Source organism: Somniosus microcephalus, chromosome 4, assembly GCF_052327205.1.
Source record: "Somniosus microcephalus isolate GS21.2 chromosome 4, FLI_Smic_1.0, whole genome shotgun sequence".
Taxonomy (NCBI): domain Eukaryota; kingdom Metazoa; phylum Chordata; class Chondrichthyes; order Squaliformes; family Somniosidae; genus Somniosus; species Somniosus microcephalus.
The window spans coordinates 254,352,091-254,370,464 of record NC_140990.1 but is presented as its reverse complement, the minus strand read 5'-3'; the positions used below and the strand labels follow the sequence as shown (position 1 = coordinate 254,370,464).

Genomic DNA, 18,374 nt, shown 5'->3' with positions numbered 1-18,374 from the left:
TTAAAAACTGGTGAATGTGAACCCTTAATATTTGGCTCCATCTGGTGGATAACTTAAGCATTACATCCCAGATTACTATATCCCTCCCCTCTTAAGTTAAACATTAAATTCTTAACAACATTCTTAAGAAGTCCCATAAGGAAACTCCTTTAATGATAGTCCATACTGAACGAATCTAGCAGGTCGTTATCAATCTCTCTGGCGGCTTGTGAGTCCTTGGTGAACGTCTTACAGTCAAGTCCCTGCTTGGTTGTGGTAGAGCCACCTGCTGCTCCTGAGCAGTACTCAGAGTATCTGACTCTGCTACGATTGTTTCCTCTTGACTAAGGGGTCCAGGTGGAACTGGCTCTGTTCGTGGTGGTGGTACCACCGATGCATTTGGATAACTGGGGGCCAACTTGTCCTCCGACATCTCCTCTGGAACCTCCATTTCGATTTCCCCTTGTCTGGTCAGTATCTGATCTACATGTCTGCGTACTACCTGACCAGTTCCCACCATGACTGTATATGATACTGGACCGGTCATTGAGTATGACGCCAGGAATCCATTTTGGACCATAACTGAAATTCCTGGTAAGGACCGCATCTCCTTCTCCAAAACTGCGGCTCTTTGTCCTTCTGTCATGGTTCTCCTTTTGTTTGATTTGTCGGTTTTCCACCTTCCTTTTTAGATCTGGGTGAACCAGATCAAGAGTGGAGCGTAGTCGATGTCCTAACAACAGCTCAGCAGGAGAGAGTCCTGTGGTAGATTGAGGTGTTATTCTGTAGCTGAACAGAACTCATGACACCTTGGCTGCCAAACTCCCTTCCGCACTTTTTTTCATCGTCTCCTTAAATGTTTGTACGGCTCTCTCCGCAAGTCCATTTGAAGGCGGATGATATGGAGCTGAGGTCACGTGCACTATGCCATTGTTTCTCATGAACTCTTTTGTTTCTGTACTCACAAAACACGTGGCATTGTCACTTACTACGATCTCCGGTAGCCTTTGATTACTAAAACTCCTACGCAGGCAGTCTATAGTAACAGTAGATGAAGCAGAATTTACAGGATAAACATCCATCCATTTGGAATGAGCATCAATGATTATGAGGAACATCTTTCCCATGAATGGACCCGCATAATCTACATGTAATCTTCTCCATGGTTTATCCGGCCACTCCCAGGGGTGGAGAGGAGCCGCTGCTGGTGCCTTCCTGTGTACTTGACAAGTGCTGCATGTCTTGACTAGATTTTCTATCTCCTCATCTAGCTTTGGCCACCACAAGTAACTCCTTGCCAAGGCTTTCATACGCGAAACTCCAGGATGACACTGATGTAGTTGCCCTAGGATAGACTGTCGGGCTGGCTGTGGAATAATCACTCGTGCTCCCCACAAAACGCAACCATCCTGCACACCCAGCTCTGTCTTCCTGACACTGTAAAGTATGAAATCAGTCCCTTCCGGATGCTGTGGCCAACCCTTCATCACATATTCTCGGACTCTAGACAGTACTGGATCTTTACCGGTCCATGTCCTTACTTGTTCAGCGGTCACAATTGCCGTGTCCGTGTCCTCCAACATCAAAACTCTGTCCTCTGGAGCTGCCCGGATAGGTGTAACTGGCAGTGGAAGACGGCTCAAAGCATCTGCGTTCCCATGGTACTTGCCCGCCTTGTAAACGATGACATACTCATATGCCCTCAATGTCACTGCCCACCTCTGGGTCCGGGGTGACACCATCTGTGGTACTGCTTTCATTTCATTAAAAAGAGATAGAAGAGGTTTATGATCGGTGCATATGGTGAATTTCCTGCCATATATGTACTTGTGAAACCTCTGCAACCCAAACATTACTGCTAACCCCTCTTTATCTAACTGGGAATAGTTTTTTTCCGCTGGTGTCAGAGTTCGAGACATAAACCCTATTGGTCTTTCTGATCCATCTTCCAAGCTGTGTGAAAGAACAGCCCCCACCCCGTAAGGTGAAGCATCACAAGAGAGAATGATGTCTTTCTCTGCATTGTAGTGAACCAGCACATCCGAGGACAGCATCAGTTTCTTGGACTGTTCAAATGAAACCCTCTGTTCCTCTTCCCACTGCCACTGTGTCTTCTTGCACAGAAGTTTGTGAAGAGGTGCTAACACTGTTGACAAGTTTGGTAAAAACCTGTTATAATAGTTTAGCAGTCCCAGGTAAGCTTTTAACTCAGTCACATTGGTAGGAGCCGGGGCCTCCTGCAGTGCTTGTACCTTCTCCTTGATTGGATGGAGCCCGGTGGCGTCCACTCTGTGTCCCAGGAACACGGCCTCATTCCCCAGGAAAGTGCACTTACTCCTCTTGAGCCGTAACCCAGCCTTATCCAATCTTTGTAGTACCTCTCTCAGAGTGCTCAGATGCTCCTGGTCGGTTCTTCCCGTCACCAGAATGTCATCCAGATAGATTGAAACATGTGGGATCCCTTGCAGTACACCCTCGATAGTCCTCTGGAAAATAGCTGGACTAGATGAGACACCGAATGGTAAGCGGTTATAGGTAAACAAACCCGTGTGTATTTATGGTTACATACTTCTTGGATTCCTCATCTAGTGTAATCTGCAAGTATGCATGACTCATATCCAGCTTCGTGAATTTCTTCCCTCCAGCCAGGTTTGCAAAGGGATCCTCTGTTTTGGGAATAGGATACTGTTCTAGTTTAGACAGTCTATTTACTGTCAATTTATAATCTCCACAGAGTCTTACCGAATTGTCCGGTTTTAAAACAGGTACAATGGGAGCTGCCCATTCTGAACATTTCACAGGTTCCAGAATGTTCTCTCTCAAAAGACGGTCAAGCTCAGCTTCTACCTTTGGTTTCATGGCATACAGCACAGGTCGTTGTTTAAAAAACCTTGGCAGTGCCTCCTTGTCTACATAAATCTTAGCTGGGGGGCCATTAAATGTGCCAAGTTCTTCCTTGAACACGTTCTCATGTTCAATCAACACTTCTTGCAAAGACAACCGTTTGCCTCCCTCTATTTGATTTATTGCTCCCCAATCTAATTTAAGTTCTTGTATCCAGCCCCAACCTAACAGGTTTGGTCCGGATCCCGATACAACAACTACAGGTAGCTGTTCCACGGTGTCCCTGTGTTGCAGTTACAGTAGCTGTACCCAATGTCGCCACTCGTTCACCGATATATGTTTTAAGCTGCATAGAGCAAGACTTTAACTCTGGAACTTTTGCACGGTTCCACAATTTTGAGTACTCCTCCCTGTTCATTATGGTCACACCGCATCCTGTATCCACTTCAAAGTGGACCTTAGAGTCATTTACTGTCAGTTGCAAAGTGATAGGATCCACTTTTGGAATGTTCTCTACCATACTATGCATTATGAACATGTCGTCTTCTTTCTCAGCTTCTCCGCTGATGTGATGTGCTCCCTGTTTTTTCACTTCTCTTCCTAGGTTTTGCTTTCCTCCCCTTTTGGTTTGTATTCCTCCACAGTTGCTTTTGCCCTGCATGCACGTTTTATATGTCCTTTTTTCCCACACTTGCGGCACTTTTCCTCCAGAAACCTGCATTCCCTCGCCAGGTGATCGCCATTGCATCTATAACATGCCTTTACATGCTCATGTTGTGGTTTCTGACGCATATTTAACTTGTTCACAATAACCTGACCTGCAACTTGCTTTGTAGTAACCCAGTCTGAACCTTGTATTTCTTTTACATCTCGGTCCGCTGTCTCTATGGCACAAGCAAGTTCCAACGCTTTGTCATACGTAAGCCCAGTCTCGGACAATAATCTCCGCTGCATTCGATCATCCATTATCCCGCAAACTAGCCTATCTCTCAGCATGTCTTTCAGGTTGTTCCCGTAATTGCAATCGTGTGCCAATTTTCGCAACACCGCTACATAATCCAGTACAGTCTCTCCCGGTTTTCTGTTCCGTGAATTAAATTTGAAACGCTGTACAATCTCACTCGGTCTGGGATTGAAATGGTCCTTTAGCAAGTCCACTAAGTCAGCAAATGATCTGTCTCCAGGCTTTGCAGGACTGCATAAGTTTCTCATTAAACTATACGTCTGACTTCCCACGGAAGTGAGCAAAATAGCTCTCCTTTTTCCGACATCATTTATATCATTTGCTTCAAAGAAATGCATCAGCAACTCGCAGTATTCATCCCAGGTCTGCGTCTGAACATCAAAAGCAGAGATCTTTCCTACCGTAGCAGCCCTGATCCTCTATTCAGTGCTCTTTTTTTGTTTCTTCTTCAAGATGTGATCTGTTTATCCTCGTCGCCAATATGTGATATCCGAGTGGTAAGGTCAGAAACCGAGAGAAGCGAGATATTAGGAACAAAACCCAACTGTTTATTTACCCGGTGTAGCAGAGAAACATCTCTTACAGGCTGCAGGCAAGACACACAATTCTTACTGCACGATGGCAAGATGGAGGATTCACCTCTGAGTCATACCCATAATGCAATGCTACTTACCGTATAAACTGGTGTAACAGGACATTGACCCATTACCTTAAAAACTGGTGAATGTGAACCCTTAATATTTGGCTCCATCTGGTGGATAACTTAAGCATTACATCCCAGATTACTTATAATAATAGATAAGCAGTGGCAAACAATTTTTAAAAATTCCAAAAATCTCAACGAATATACATTCCATTGAGAAATAAAAACTCCACGGGAAAAGTGATCCATCCGTGGCTAACTGAAGAAGTTAGGGTTAGTATTAGATTAAAGGAGGCTTATAATGTGTAATAATCCTGAAGATTGGGAGAGCTTTAGAAACCAGCAAAGGATGACCAAAAATTGATAAAAAAGGAGAAAATAGAATGAGAGTAAACTAAAAAGATTGCAAGAGCTTCTACAAGTATGTAAAAAGGGAGAGTAGCAATAGTCCCTTAGAAGCTGAGACAGGAAAAATTATAATGGGAAATAAGGAAATGGCAGAGACTTTAAACAATATTTTGTATCTGTCTTCACAGTAGAAGACACAAAAAGCAGACCAAAAATAGTGAGGAACCAAGGGGCTAATGAGAGTGAGGAACTTAAGAGTAAGATCAGTAGAGAAAACGTACTTGAGAAACTAATGGGACTAAAAGCCGACAAATCCCCTGGAACTGATGGCCTACATCCTAGGATTCTTAAAGAGGTGGCTGCAGAGATAGTGGATGCATTGGTTGTGATCTTCCAAAATTCCCTAGATTCTAGAACGGTCCCAGCGGATTGGAAGGTAGCAAATGTAACCCCGCTATTCAAGAAAGGAGGGGAAGAGAGAAAACCAGGAACTACAGACCAGTTAGCCTGACATCAGTCATCGGGAAAATGCTGAAATCCATTGTTAAGGAAGTAGTAACAGGGCACTTAAAAATCATAATACGAGTAGGCAGAGTCAACATGGTTTTATGAAAGGGAAATCGTGTTTAACAAATTTATTAGAGTTTTTTGAGGACGTAATTAGCAGGGTAAAGGGAAACTTATGTAGTATATTTGGATTTCCAAAAGGCATTCAATAAGGTGCCACATAAAAGGTTGTTACACAAGATACAGGCTCATGGAGTTGGGACAATATATTAGCATGGAAAGACAATTAGTTAACGGACAGAAAAAGAGTAGGGATAAGCCTGCAAAGGGGTATAGACAGGTTAACTGAATGGGCAATAAGGTAGCAGATGGGAGTATAATGTGGGGAAATGTTTTGGTAAGAAGAATAGAAAAACAGAATATTTTTTAAATGGTGAGAAACTAGTAAATGTTGGTGTTCAGAGAGATTTAGGTGTCCTCTTACAGGAAACACAGAGTTAGCATGCAGGGAATTAGGAAGGCAAATGGCATGTTGGCCTTTATTGCAAAGGGGTTGGAGAACACGAGTAAGGAAGTCTTGCTACAATTGTGCAGGGCTTTGGTGAGACCACACCTGGATTACTGTGCACAACTTTGGTCTCCTTATCTGAGGAAGGATATACTTGCCTTAGAGGCGGTGCAACGAAGGTTCACTAGATTGATTCCTGGGGTAAGAGGGTTGTCCTATGAGGAGAGACTTAGCCTACACTCTCTGGCATTTAGAAGAATGAGAGGTAATTTCATTGAAACATCTAAGATTCTGAGGGGGATTAACATGGTAGATGCTGAGAGGTTGTTTCCCCAGGCTGGAGAGTCTAGAACTAGAGGACATAATCTCAGGATAAGGGGTCAGCCATTTAAGTCTGTGATGAGGAGGAATTTCTTCACTCAGAGGGTTGTGCATCTTTGGCATTCTCTATCCCAAAAGGCTGTGGATACTGAGGCATTCAGTATATTCAAAGCTGAGATAGGTAGATTTTTGGACTCTAGAGGAATCAAGGAATATGGGGAACTGGCGGGAAAGTGGAGTTGAGGTTGAAGATCAGCCATGATCTTATTGAATGGCGGAGCAGACTCGAGGGGCTGTATGGACTACTCCTGCTGCTAATTCTATGTTCTTAATCCGTGGGTTTTCTGTCATCCTGCCCCGCCATACATCGCTCACAGGGCCCAATGGTGTTGAACAAGCGGGCACAGCTCTCAGAATATAAATTTCAGCAGTTGATGTTGGAAGGCCTGATTGAGCCAGGTGAGATAGTGATACACAGTAAGGCGAGCATGGTGCGAGTCTGCCTCCTCCAGGTGGTCTCACATCACTTGTGTCTGGAGTCAGGCGGGGCCCAGCCTTTGGCTATTAACACTGAAACTTCAGTGTTGCTGTGAAGAGGATACCTCCTCCACGGGGTCGACAAGGTTGCTCTCCAACTTACCGATTACAGTAAATGATCACAGATAAGGTCACTCACCTTGGGCACAGGAGGCCTCTTCGCCGTAACCCGTGACCTGAAAGAATAAGTCAACGCGTCAGTCCCGCGATACTGATGAACAACAACGCCGCCGTTTATCGAGACGATACTTACCTGTTCATGTCCTTTGATGCCGCTGAAATGGTGAAGAGCTAAGAACCGGGACAGAGCCGTACGAAAAGCGGCGGTGTCTCAAGAAACCATTTAACCGGGGCCTGGTTTCAATCGCTCCTGCCCAGCTCTGCTCCGGCACAGCCGCCGTCGAAACCCTTTCCCAACCAAGCCACACAAAGCCGCTCCCTGGTAACCGCCGCGGCGTTCCCGGGACAACCGCTGCCGAACGCGTTCCACTGGTTGTGTGCGTGCCTCCGTCTGCAGCATGAACGTGTCTCTGACAATACCTCTTGCTTCGCATTCTTTCCTACTTTTGCTAGTTCAGTGGCAAGTTTCCCACTTTGTGTTTTGCTTGCAGGCATCATATAATCTACAAAATGTATAATGTTACAGAACTGTCTCATCTCAATCATGACTCCATTTGTTTGCAAAATGTTACTTATTTTTAATACCTTTCACTCTTATAAATAAACAGCTCAATTCGTTTTATGTTTTCGCAATTTGTCTCCCGGGTCCCCTACGCACCCTGCACACAACGGCCCCCATACACTAAAGCACAAATGTGCAGTAAAATGCAGGAAGAAGTAGGCCGCAGAGTGTTTATGCACTGCATTAATAATAAAACAAATCATATCACAATATACTGCACAGAAACGAAACTGCCCCTTGGGGGCCCCATGTTTGTCTGGGGCCCCTGGGCACAGGCCCCTGCACTATTCTGCCTCTGTCGCATTCTGTAATCATAAATCTCACTCCTAACATTTCCTGGATCTTGACAGCCCTGTAGTTGCTGGGATGGAGAGGTTTTGCCAGTGGATTAACAATCACTGCCCCTCTGCATTTACCTCCAGAATGCTCGCTCACTCTCGAACAAGGCCCTTGCCATCCATGACCTTATTGTGGACAATTGCATTGACATCATGGCTTTCATGGAAACTTGGCTCACTGGTGGCGACACTGTTCCCCTTACTGAAACCTGGCTATACTTTCCACTATCTACCCTGTCTATATTGCTGTCGTGGCAGTGTGGCCCTTATCACCAGATCACACCTTGGTCTCATCTCCTGCTCCCCTGGTACCTTCTCTTCCTTCAAGCACTTCACCTTTTTCCATCCTCTTACCTCTTTTAAAATCCTCACTCTCCATCGCCCCGCCAATTTCCAACCTATGTTTCTCATTGAGATGATAACAACTTGTATTTATATAGCGCCTTTAACATAGTAAACCATCCCAAGGCACCTCATAGAAGTATTATAAGACAAATAAAATTGACACCGAGCAACATAAGGAGAAATTAGGGCAGGTCAAAGAGGTAGGTTTTAAGGAGCGTCTTAAAGGAGGAAAGAGAGGTGGAGAGATTTAGGGAGGGAATTGCAGAGCTTAGGGCCAAGGCAACAGAAGGCACGGCCACCAATGGTTGAGCGATTATATTCAGGGATGCTGAAGTGGCCAGAATTAGAGGAGCGCAGATATCTTGGGGGTTGTCGGGCTGGAGGAGATTACAGAGATCGACCATGGAGGGATTTGAAAACAAGGATGAGAATTTTGAAATTGAGGCATTGCTTAACTGGGAGCCAATGTAGGTCAGCGAGCACAGGGGTGATGGGTGAACGGGACTTGGTGTGAGTTAAGACACGGGCAACAGAGTTTTGGATGACCTCAAATTTACGGAGGGTAGAACGTGGGAGGCCAGCCAGGAGTGCATTGGAATAGTCAAGTCTAGAGGTAACAAAGGCAAGGATGAGGGTTTCAGCAGCGGATGAGCTGAAGCAAGGGCGGAGACGGGTGATGTTGCGGAGGTGGAAATAGGCCGTCTTAGTTATGCCATGGATATGTGGTCGGAAGCTCATTTCAGGGTCAAATATGACACCAAGATTGTGAATAGTGAGGTTCAGTCTCAGACAGATGTTAGGGAGAGGGATGGAGTCAGTGGCTAGGGAACGGAGTTTGTGGCGGGGACTGAAAACAATGGCTTCGTTCTTCCCAATATTTAATTGGAGAAAATTTCTGCTCATCCAGAACTGGATGTCGGACAAGCAGTCTGACAATTTAGAGACCGTGGAGGGGTCAAGAGAAGTGGTGGTGAGGTAGAGCTGGGTGTCATCCCGGAATGCAGCTCGGAACAGCGTGTTAAGCTGCAAGTTTGATGAGTGAGGGAGTTCGGGGAGGGAGGTGTTCCTTTCTTTTTCTATCTTTGTCAGCTTCCAGGAGAGCAGGAGCTAAAAAGCTGCACAAGAGGGGACAGAGAACCAGCGGGAGTTCGGCTCTGTGACACCCCCCAACCGCATCTGGAGAAAAATAAAAGGTGACATCACAGGGAAAGGGGTAAGTGATTGGTTGGTGAGTATTTTGCTCACTTCCCTTATCTTTTAAAGCCCAGAAAATTTATTAGTAATTGTAAGGTTTCATTAATACTAGTTTACTAGCAGTAATAAATCTTATTAGGTGTAGTAGGGTTTGTTAATTATTAATTAATAAAAATAAATTAATTAAGACTCAATAAAGATGGCAGGGCAGGTGATGTGTTGCGACTGCAGTATGTGGGAGCTCCTGGACGCCAGTGTGATCCAGGACGAACACGTCTGCGGTAAATGTCTGCGGCTTGAGGAGCTTCGGCTCAGAGTTGTTGAGCTGGAGGCCGAGCTGTGGACTCTGCGATGCATCAGGGAGGGGGAAAGTTACCTGGACACTTTATTCCAGGAGGCAGTCACACCCCTTAGGATAGAGTCTTCTGATTTGGTCAGTGGTCAGGGACAGGAGGATGTGACTGCGAGTGAGGCAGGTATGGGGACCCAGGAGGTGGAGGAGCCTCAGCCTTTGCAATTGTCCAACAGGTTTGAGGTTCTTGCGGCCTGTATGGATGAAAGCGGTGGCTGCAAGGTGGATGAGAAAACTGACCATAGCACCGAGGTACAGGAAGCCATTCAAGCGGGGGGAGTTAATATGAATGTAGTGGTAATTGGGGACAGCATAGTCAGGGGGATAGATACAGTTCTCTGCGGCCAAGAGCGAGTCCAGACGGCTGCGTTGCCTGCCCGGTGCCAGGGTTCGGGACATCTGCACTGGGCTGGAGAGGAACTTGCAGTGGGAGGGGGAGGAGCCAGTGGTCGTGGTCCATGTAGGTACCAACGACATAGGTAGAACTAGGAACGAGGTTCTGCTGAGAGAGTATGAGCAGCTAAGGGCTAAATTAAAAAGCAGTACCTCAAGGGTACCTGAGCCACGAGCAAATTGGCATAGAGTAAATAAAATTAGAGAGATGAATGTGTGGCTCAAAGACTGGTGTGGGAGAAATGGGTTTCAATTCCTGGGGCACTGGCACCAGTACTGGGGAAAGTGGGATCTGTATCGTTGTGACGGTCTTCACCTGAACCATGCTGGGACCAGTGTTCTGGTGAGTCGTATAACTAGGGCGGTAGAGAGAACTTTAAATTAAATATTGGGGGCATGGGATCAAACTTGGGACGATGTGGTAATTCAAAGATTAGAGACAAGGCAATAGGGTTGATCAGCCATGATCACATTGAATGGCGGAGCAGGCTCGAAGGGCCGAATGGCCTACTCCTGCTCCTATCTTCTATGTTTCTTCTATGAAAGGTATTAATATGGGAAATGATAAATAGACCGTGACAGGAAGGGATAGAGAGTACAAATCTAAGAGTAAATCAACAGATAAGGCTAGAGGTTACAAAAATAATAAAAGGACAAAACTAAAGGCTCTGCATCTGAATGCACGTAGCATTCGAAACAAAACAGATGAACTGATAGCGCAAATAAAAATAAATAAATATGATCTGATAGCCATTACAGAAACATGGATGCAGGATGACATAGATTGGGACCTAAATATTGAAGGGTACATGACATTTAGGAAGGACAGGAAGGTGGGAAAAGGTGGAAGGGTGGCTCTGTTAATTAATGATGGTATTAGCACAATAGCGAGGGATGACCTAAGTTCAGGAAACCAGGATGTAGAAGCGGTTTGGGTAGAGATGGGAAATAATAAAGACAAGAAGTCACTTGTGGGAGTGGTGTACAGGCCCCCTAACAGTAACCACATGGTAGGATGAAGTATAAAGGAAGAAATAATGGGAGCTTGTCAGAAGGGTACGGCAATAATCATGGGGGATTTTAATCTGCATATAGACTGGAAAAATCAGATGGGCAAAGGTAGCATAGATGAGGAGTTCATGGAATGTTTTCGGGATAGTTTCTTACAACAGCACGTTCTGGAGCCAACCAGAGAGCAGGCCATACTAGACCTGATATTGTGCAACAAGAAAGGATTAATTAATGACCTCATAGTGAAGGCGCCCCTAGGTAGCAGCGATCATAATATGATTGAATTTTACATTCAGTTTGAGAGAGAGAAGAGTGGGTCCAAGACTCGTATTTTAAACTTAAATAAGGGCAATTATGAGGGCATGAAAGCAGAGCTAGCTAACATGAACTGACAAATTAGGTTAAGGGATAGGTCTATAGAGCTGCAGTGGCAGACATTTAAGGGGATATTTCAAAATACACAAAATATATACATTCCAACAAGAAAGAAAAATTCCAAGGGGAGGACCCACCATCCGTGGTTAACTAAAAAAGTTAAAGATAGTATTAAACTTAAAGAAAAAGCATATAATTGCACAAGGATGGGTGGCAGGTCAGAAGATTGGACAGAATATAAAAAACAGCAAAGAATGACTAAAAGATTAATAAGGAGAGAAAAATTAGAGTACGAGAGAAAGCTAGCTAGAAATATAAAAACAAATAGTAAGAGTTTCTATAGATATTTAAAAAAGAAAAGAGTTAACAAAGTGAGCGTTGGTCCTATAAAAAGTGAGTCTGGGGAATTAATAATGGAAAATAAGGAGATGGCAGTTGAATTGAACAGGTATTTTGCATCGGTCTTCATTATAGAGAATACAAGTAACATCCCAGAAATAGCTGTAAATCAGGAAATGGAAGGGAGGGAGGAACTCGAGAAAATTACAATCACCAGGGAAGTGGTACTGAGCAAATTGTTGGAGCTGTGGGATGACAAGTCCCCGGGCCCTGATGGACTTCATCCGAGGGTCTTAAAAGAAGTGGCTAGTGAGATAGTTGATGCATTGATTTTAATTTTCCAAAATTCCCTAGATTCGGGGAAGGTTCCATTAGATTGGAAAATAGCGAATGTAACTCCTTTATTCAAAAAGGGAGGGAGACAGAAAGCAGGAAACTACAGGCCAGTTAGCTTAACATCTGTCATGGGGAAGATGTTAGAAGCTATTATTAAAGACGTTATAGTAGGGCATTTAGAAAAGTTCAAAGTAATCAGGCAGAGTCAACATGGTTTTGTGCAAGGGAAATCATGTTTAACCAATTTATTGGAGCTCTTTGAGGAAGTAACATGTGCTGTGGATAAAGGGGAACCGGTGGATGTACTGTACTTAGATTTCCAGAAAGCATTTGATAAGGTGCGACATCAAAGGTTATTGCGGAAAATAAAAGCTCATGGTGTAGGGGGTAACATATTGGCATGGATAGAAGATTGGCTAGCTAACAGGGAAGAGAGAGTAGGCATAAATGGGTCATTTTCTGATTGGCAAGATGTAACGAGTGGTGTGCCACAGGGATCAGTGCTGGGGCCTCAACTTTTTACAATTTATATAAATGACAGATGAAGGGACCGAAGGTATGGTTGCTAAATTTGCTGAGGACAGAAAGATAGGTAGGAAAGTAAATTGTGAAGAGGACATAAGGAGGCTACAAAGGGATATAGATAGGTTAAGTGAGTGGGCAAAGATCTGGCAAATGGAGTATAATGTGGGAAAATGTAAAGTTGTCCATTTTGGCAGGAAGAATAAAAAAGAAGCATATTATCTAAATGGTGAGAGATTGCAGAGCTCTGAGATGCAGAGGGATCTGGGTGTCCTAGTGCATGAATCGCAAAAGGTTACTATGCAGGTACAGTAAGTAATTAGGAAAGCTAATAGAATGTTATCGTTTATTGTGAGTTGAATTGAATACAAAAGTAGTGAGGTTACGCTTCAGTTATACAGGGCATTGGTGAGACCACATCTGGAGTACTGTGTACAGTATTGGTCTCCTTATTTAAGGAAGGATGTAAATGTGTTGGAAGCAGTTCAGAGAATATTTACTAGACTAATACCTAGAATGGGCGGGTTGTCTTATGAGGAAAGGTTGGACAGGCTAGGCTTGTATCCGCTGGAATTTAGAAGAGTAAGAGGCGACTTGATTGAAACATATAAGATCCTGAGGGGTCTGGACAGGGTGGATATGGAGAGGATGTTTCCTCTTGTGGGAGAATCTAGAACTAGGAGTCACTGTTTAAAAATAAGGGGTCACCCATTTAAGACAGCGATGAGGAGAATTTTTTTCTCACAGAGGGTCGTGAGACTTTGGAACTCTCTTCCTCAGAGGGCGGTGGAAGCAGAGTCTTTGAATATTTTTAAGGCAGAGGTAGATAGATTCTTGGTAAGCAAGGGGGGTGAAAAGTTATCGGGGGTAGGCGGGAATGTGGAGTAATCAGATCAGCCACGATCTTATTGAATGGTGGAGCAGGCTCGAAGGGCCGAGTGGCCTACTCCTGCTCCTAATTCATATGTTCGTATGTGGAATCTGACGCTGTGTTTTTGGATGATGTCACCAAGGGGCAGCATGTAGCTGAGAAATAGGAGGGGGCCAAGGCTAGATCCTTGGGGACTCCAGAGGTAATGATGTGGGAGCGGGAAGAGAAGCCATTGCAGGTGATACTCTGGCTATGATTAGATAGATAAGAATAGAAGCAGGCGAGTGCAGTCCCACTCAGCTGGACGATGGTGGAGAGGCGTTGGAGGAGGATGGAGTGTCAACTGTGTCAAAGGCTGCAGGCAAGTTAAGAAGGATGAGGAGGGATAGTTTACCTTTGTCACAAAGGATGTCAATTGTGACTTTGATGAGAGCCGTTTCGGTCCTGTGGCGGGGCAGAAACCTGATTGGAGGGATTCAAACATGGAGTTGTGGGAAAGATGGGCACAGATTTGGGAGGCGATAGCATGTTCAAAGACTTGAGAGGAAAGGGAGGTTGGAGATGGGGCAGTAGGTTGCAAAGACGGAAGGGTCAAGGGTTGTTTTTTTGAGAGGGGTGATGATGGCAGATTTCAGATTTGAGGGAGAGGGGGACAGTACCTGAGGAGAGAGAACCGTTAACAATGTCAGAAAAGGAAGTTGGGTGGTCAGCAGTTTGGTGGGAATAGGGTCAAGGGAACAGGAAATGGGTCTCATGGACAAGATGAGCATGGAGAAGTCATGAGGGTAATCAGGGAGAAACTGGAGAAAGATGTGAGTTCAGGGCTGGGGGGGGGGGGGGCGCGGAACCTTAGAGGAAATTTGGCCCGGTGGGCTCGGAGAAGAAAGGGAAGTGGCAGAGACAGCTGAACGGATGGTTTCAATCTTATAGACAAAGAAGCCCATCAGCTCCTCACACTTGTTGTCAGAGGTGAGGGTGGAGGAGACAGCAGAGAAGGGTTTAAGAAGATGGTCAGCAGTAGAGAACAAAAGCCGGCATTTATCTTTGCATTCCAGTATGATTCTGGAATAGTGAGCAATTTTGGCAGACAAGAGCAGGACCCGATAATGCTTTATGTGGTCCAGCCAGATCTGGTGGTGAATGGCTAAACCAGTTGTCCATCATATCCGTTCACGTCTGCATCCCTTGAACTTAAGGGAGTGAAGATGAGGGCCATACCAGGGGGAATGGCCAGGGTGAGAGAGTAATTGTTTTAATAGGGACTACGGCGTCAAAAGTGGAGGTGAGGGTGTGGTTGACCAGATCGGTAGCTGCAGAAATGACGTGGTGAATGGAGGGCCAAAGACTGGACAGTTGGGATTTCATAAGTGCAGTTTTAAGAGAGTTGGGAGAGAGTTTTTTTTGCAGAGGTGGACATAGAAGGAAGTAGGATTGGGGGGGGGAGGGGGATATCCTCCTTTCTTTCCTCCCTCAGCCTCGCCACTGAGCAACTCCTCATCCTTGGATATTGCAATCTCTATCTCAGTCATCGTGCCTTTCTGTGCTGATTTCACTGCCCTCGTGTCCCCCATTATAAGAACATAAGAGCATAAGAATTAGGAGCAGGAGTAGGCCATACGGCCCCTCGAGCCTACTCCGCCATTCAACAAGACCATGGCTGATCTTCAACCTCAACTCCAATTTCCCGCCCGATCTCCATATCCCTTGATTCCCCATGAGTCCAAAAATCTATCTATCTCAGCTTTGAATCTACTCTTGAATAACCTCTCTCTCCAAATAAACACACCTACCTATATTCATGTTCAACCCCTTGACTTTGCAATCCCATGTGGCCCCTCTGCTCCCATGATCTCAATCACTGAAAAGGCCATCTCCGACCACTTCTTTATATCCTTCACAACCCACATTCCTCTACCCCCTTCCAACCCCACTCCCGTCTGCATCCAACCCTGGAAAAAACTCTCTGCCAAGTCACCTACAACTCCACTTTCAAACTCTCAACTGGCTAGCCTTTGGCCTTCCATTCGCCACTATACTTCTGCAGCTGTCGATCTGCTCAATCACTCCCTCATCTCCACCTTTGATGCTCTTGTCCCCAGTAAAAAAATTACTCTCTCCCTGTTATGTTCATTAATAACTAGTCATTTTTATTAAGAACAGCTAGCTTTTGCTAGACACTTTATTGAGCACATGTGGACTAGGTACAGTGTCTGTAGAGGCCTCCATCTTGACTGCTGCCTTGTGGGTAGCCTAGTGCATCCTGGGTAGCCCACTCTTATATACATACAGCACCACCTAGTGTACCATTCCAGAATGACAGGTTACTGATCATTACATCCCCCTTTCTTTGAGGTTAAACAAAATCAGTATCAATCAATAACAACATAAACATCTTCAACAGTCAATACATTTTCAATGTAGTTTTCTTTGTACTCAAAGATTAAGTCTATCAGGCTTTTTTACTTCACGTGTGGATCTTCTCAGCACAGGTAAGTCTGATGTGTTTTCATGAGAGCCTGTATGTGTATTTGTGTTAGATTGTTCTGGCGGTGAGTGACAGGATGCAGTTGCGGCATTGTCATCAATCTGGTCTTGAATAGTCTCTTGTGTTTTTAGGAGGGAACGGCGGTTCCTCCTGAGAATCTGTCCTTCCTCAGTTCTAACAGTGTATGACCTTGGTCCTACTTCCTCAAGAACTGTAGCTTTCCTGTTCCATGCATCTGGATCCTCAATCCTGACAACATCATCCCTTGTCAATGGTTTCAGAGTTTTGGATGACTTGTCATAGTATGATTTCTGTTTCAGCTTTAACAGTTGAAGTCTCTGTCTCAGTTCCTTACTCTGCTTTTCTTTTGCAAAGCAGGGTAGTGTGGTACGCAACTTGCGACCCATTAGGAGTTCAGCAGGTGAAGAACCAGAGCCTAAAGGTGAGGCTTGGTAGCTCAGCAGGGCGAGATAAGGATCAGACTTGCTTTCTGTCGCTTTCTTCAGTAGCTGCTTGAGAACTTGAACACCTTTCTCTGCTTTACCATTCGACTGAGCATACAAAGGACTGGATGTGATGTGTTGAAAGTCATAATGTGCTGCAAACTGCTGCCACTCTTTACAGTTGAAGCACGGACCATTGTCGCTAACGGCAATCCTGGGAATTCCATGTCTGGCGAAGATGGATTTCACATGCATTATGACACTGCTTGCTGTGGTGCTTGAGAGCAGCGCCATCTTAGGATAGTTAGAATAGTAGTCAATCACTATTAGATAGTCTTTACCATTTAAATGAAAAAGGTCCATACCAACCTTTTGCCATGGTGCTGTTGGTATGTCAGCTACTATCATTGGTTCCTTTGCTTGTTTGTTTTGGTGTATCTGACATGTCTCACATTTGCCTATCATGTTCTCAATGTCCTTATTTATGCCAGGCCAATAAACAGTGTCTCTTGCTCTCCTTTTGCATTTTTCAATTCCGAGGTGTCCCTCATGAATCCTTTTGAGCATGTCTTGACGTAGAGCCTGTGGAATGACTATTCTGTTCTGTTTTAGTAATAGTCCACTTGCGACACTCAATTCTGACCTTATGTGAAAATATTTTGGACATAAGAACATAAGAAATAGGAGCAGGAGTAGGCCAATTGGCCCCTCGAGCCTGCTCCGCCATTCAATAAGATCATGGCTGATCTGATCCTAACCGCCTATCTACTATCACAGAACCATCTCCTGAATCTAACAGAATTAGACACACGAAATAGGAGCAGGATCAGGCTACACGGCCCCTGGGCCCGCTCTGCTACCCACAGGGCCATGACCGATCCGAACCTAGACTCGTGTCCAAATTCCTGCCCGCTCCCCGTAACCCTTAATTCCCTTTACTTCTAGGAAACTGTCTATTTCTGTTTTAAATTTATGTAATGATGTAGCTTCTACAGCTTTTTGGGGCAGCATACTCCATGGACCTACCACCCTCTGAGTGAAGTAGTTCCTCCTCATCTCAGTTTTGAAAGAGCAGCCCCTTATTCTAAGACTATGCCCCCTAGTTCTAGTTTCACCCATCATCGGGAACATCCTCCCCGCATCCACCCGATCCAACCCCTTCACAATCTTATATGTTTCAATAAGATCGCCTCTCATTCTTCTGAACTCCAATGAGTAGAGTCCCAATCTACTCAACCTCTCCTCATATGTCCATCCCCTCATCCCCGGGATTAACCGAGTGAACCTTCTTTGTACTGACTCAAGAGCAAGTATGTCCTTTCTTAAGTATGGACACCAAAACGGTACGCAGTATTCCAGGTGCGGTCTCACCAATACCTTGTACAACTGAAGCAATACCTCCCTATTTTTATATTCTATCCCCCTAGCAATGAAAGCCAACATTCCATTGGCCTTCTTAATCACTTGCTGCACCTGCATACTAACCTTTTGAGTTTCGTGCACCAGGACCCCCAGATCCCTTTGTACTTCAGTACTTTCCAGTTTCTTGCCATTAAGATAATAACTTGCTCTACGATTTTTCCTGCCAAAGTGCATAACCTCACACTTTCCAGTATTGTATTCCATCTGCCAAATCTCTGCCCACTTACTTAGCCTGTCTATGTCCCCTTGCAGGTTTTTTATGTCCTCCTCACTCACTACTTTCCCTCCCATCTTAGTATCATCTGCAAACTTCGATATGTTACACTCGGTCCCCTCCTCCAAATCGTTAATATAGATTGTAAAGAGTTGGGGACCCAGCACTGAGCCCTGCGGAACACCACTTCCTTGGACAGGAACCTTTTGGCCAACCATGATGAATGTTCTCTATTACTGTTTGTAATACTGTATCTTTTACTGTTTCTTCTGCTATTTGCTTTGATTTTGTGTCTGACATGGGCAGCGCAGCAGTGACCATACTCACATGAACATCCACGTCTTCTTCAGTAGAGCTCACCTGACTCATTGTGGGTGCTCGGGATAGTGCATCTGCTAACA

At 44.9% G+C, this 18,374-nt stretch overlaps 1 protein-coding gene across 2 annotated transcripts in view; it reads right to left on the bottom strand.

The window, feature by feature from the left end:
- The window catches only part of erich2 (glutamate-rich 2), a 178,685-nt gene extending 171,530 nt beyond the window's left edge, over nt 1-7,155 (bottom strand). Inside the window, exons 1-2 of one of the 2 annotated variants that reach the window (XM_085986245.1) lie at nt 6,905-7,155; nt 6,791-6,827 (exon numbers count right to left, since the gene is read on the bottom strand). In XM_085986245.1, coding sequence (XP_085842371.1) covers nt 6,791-6,827; nt 6,905-6,912 — 45 coding nt within the window. In that variant the 5' untranslated portion in view covers nt 6,913-7,155. The remainder of the gene's footprint in view (nt 1-6,790; nt 6,828-6,904) is intronic. The other variant, XM_085986246.1, reaches the window with a different exon arrangement.
- Between the last annotated feature and the right edge of the window lie 11,219 nt (nt 7,156-18,374).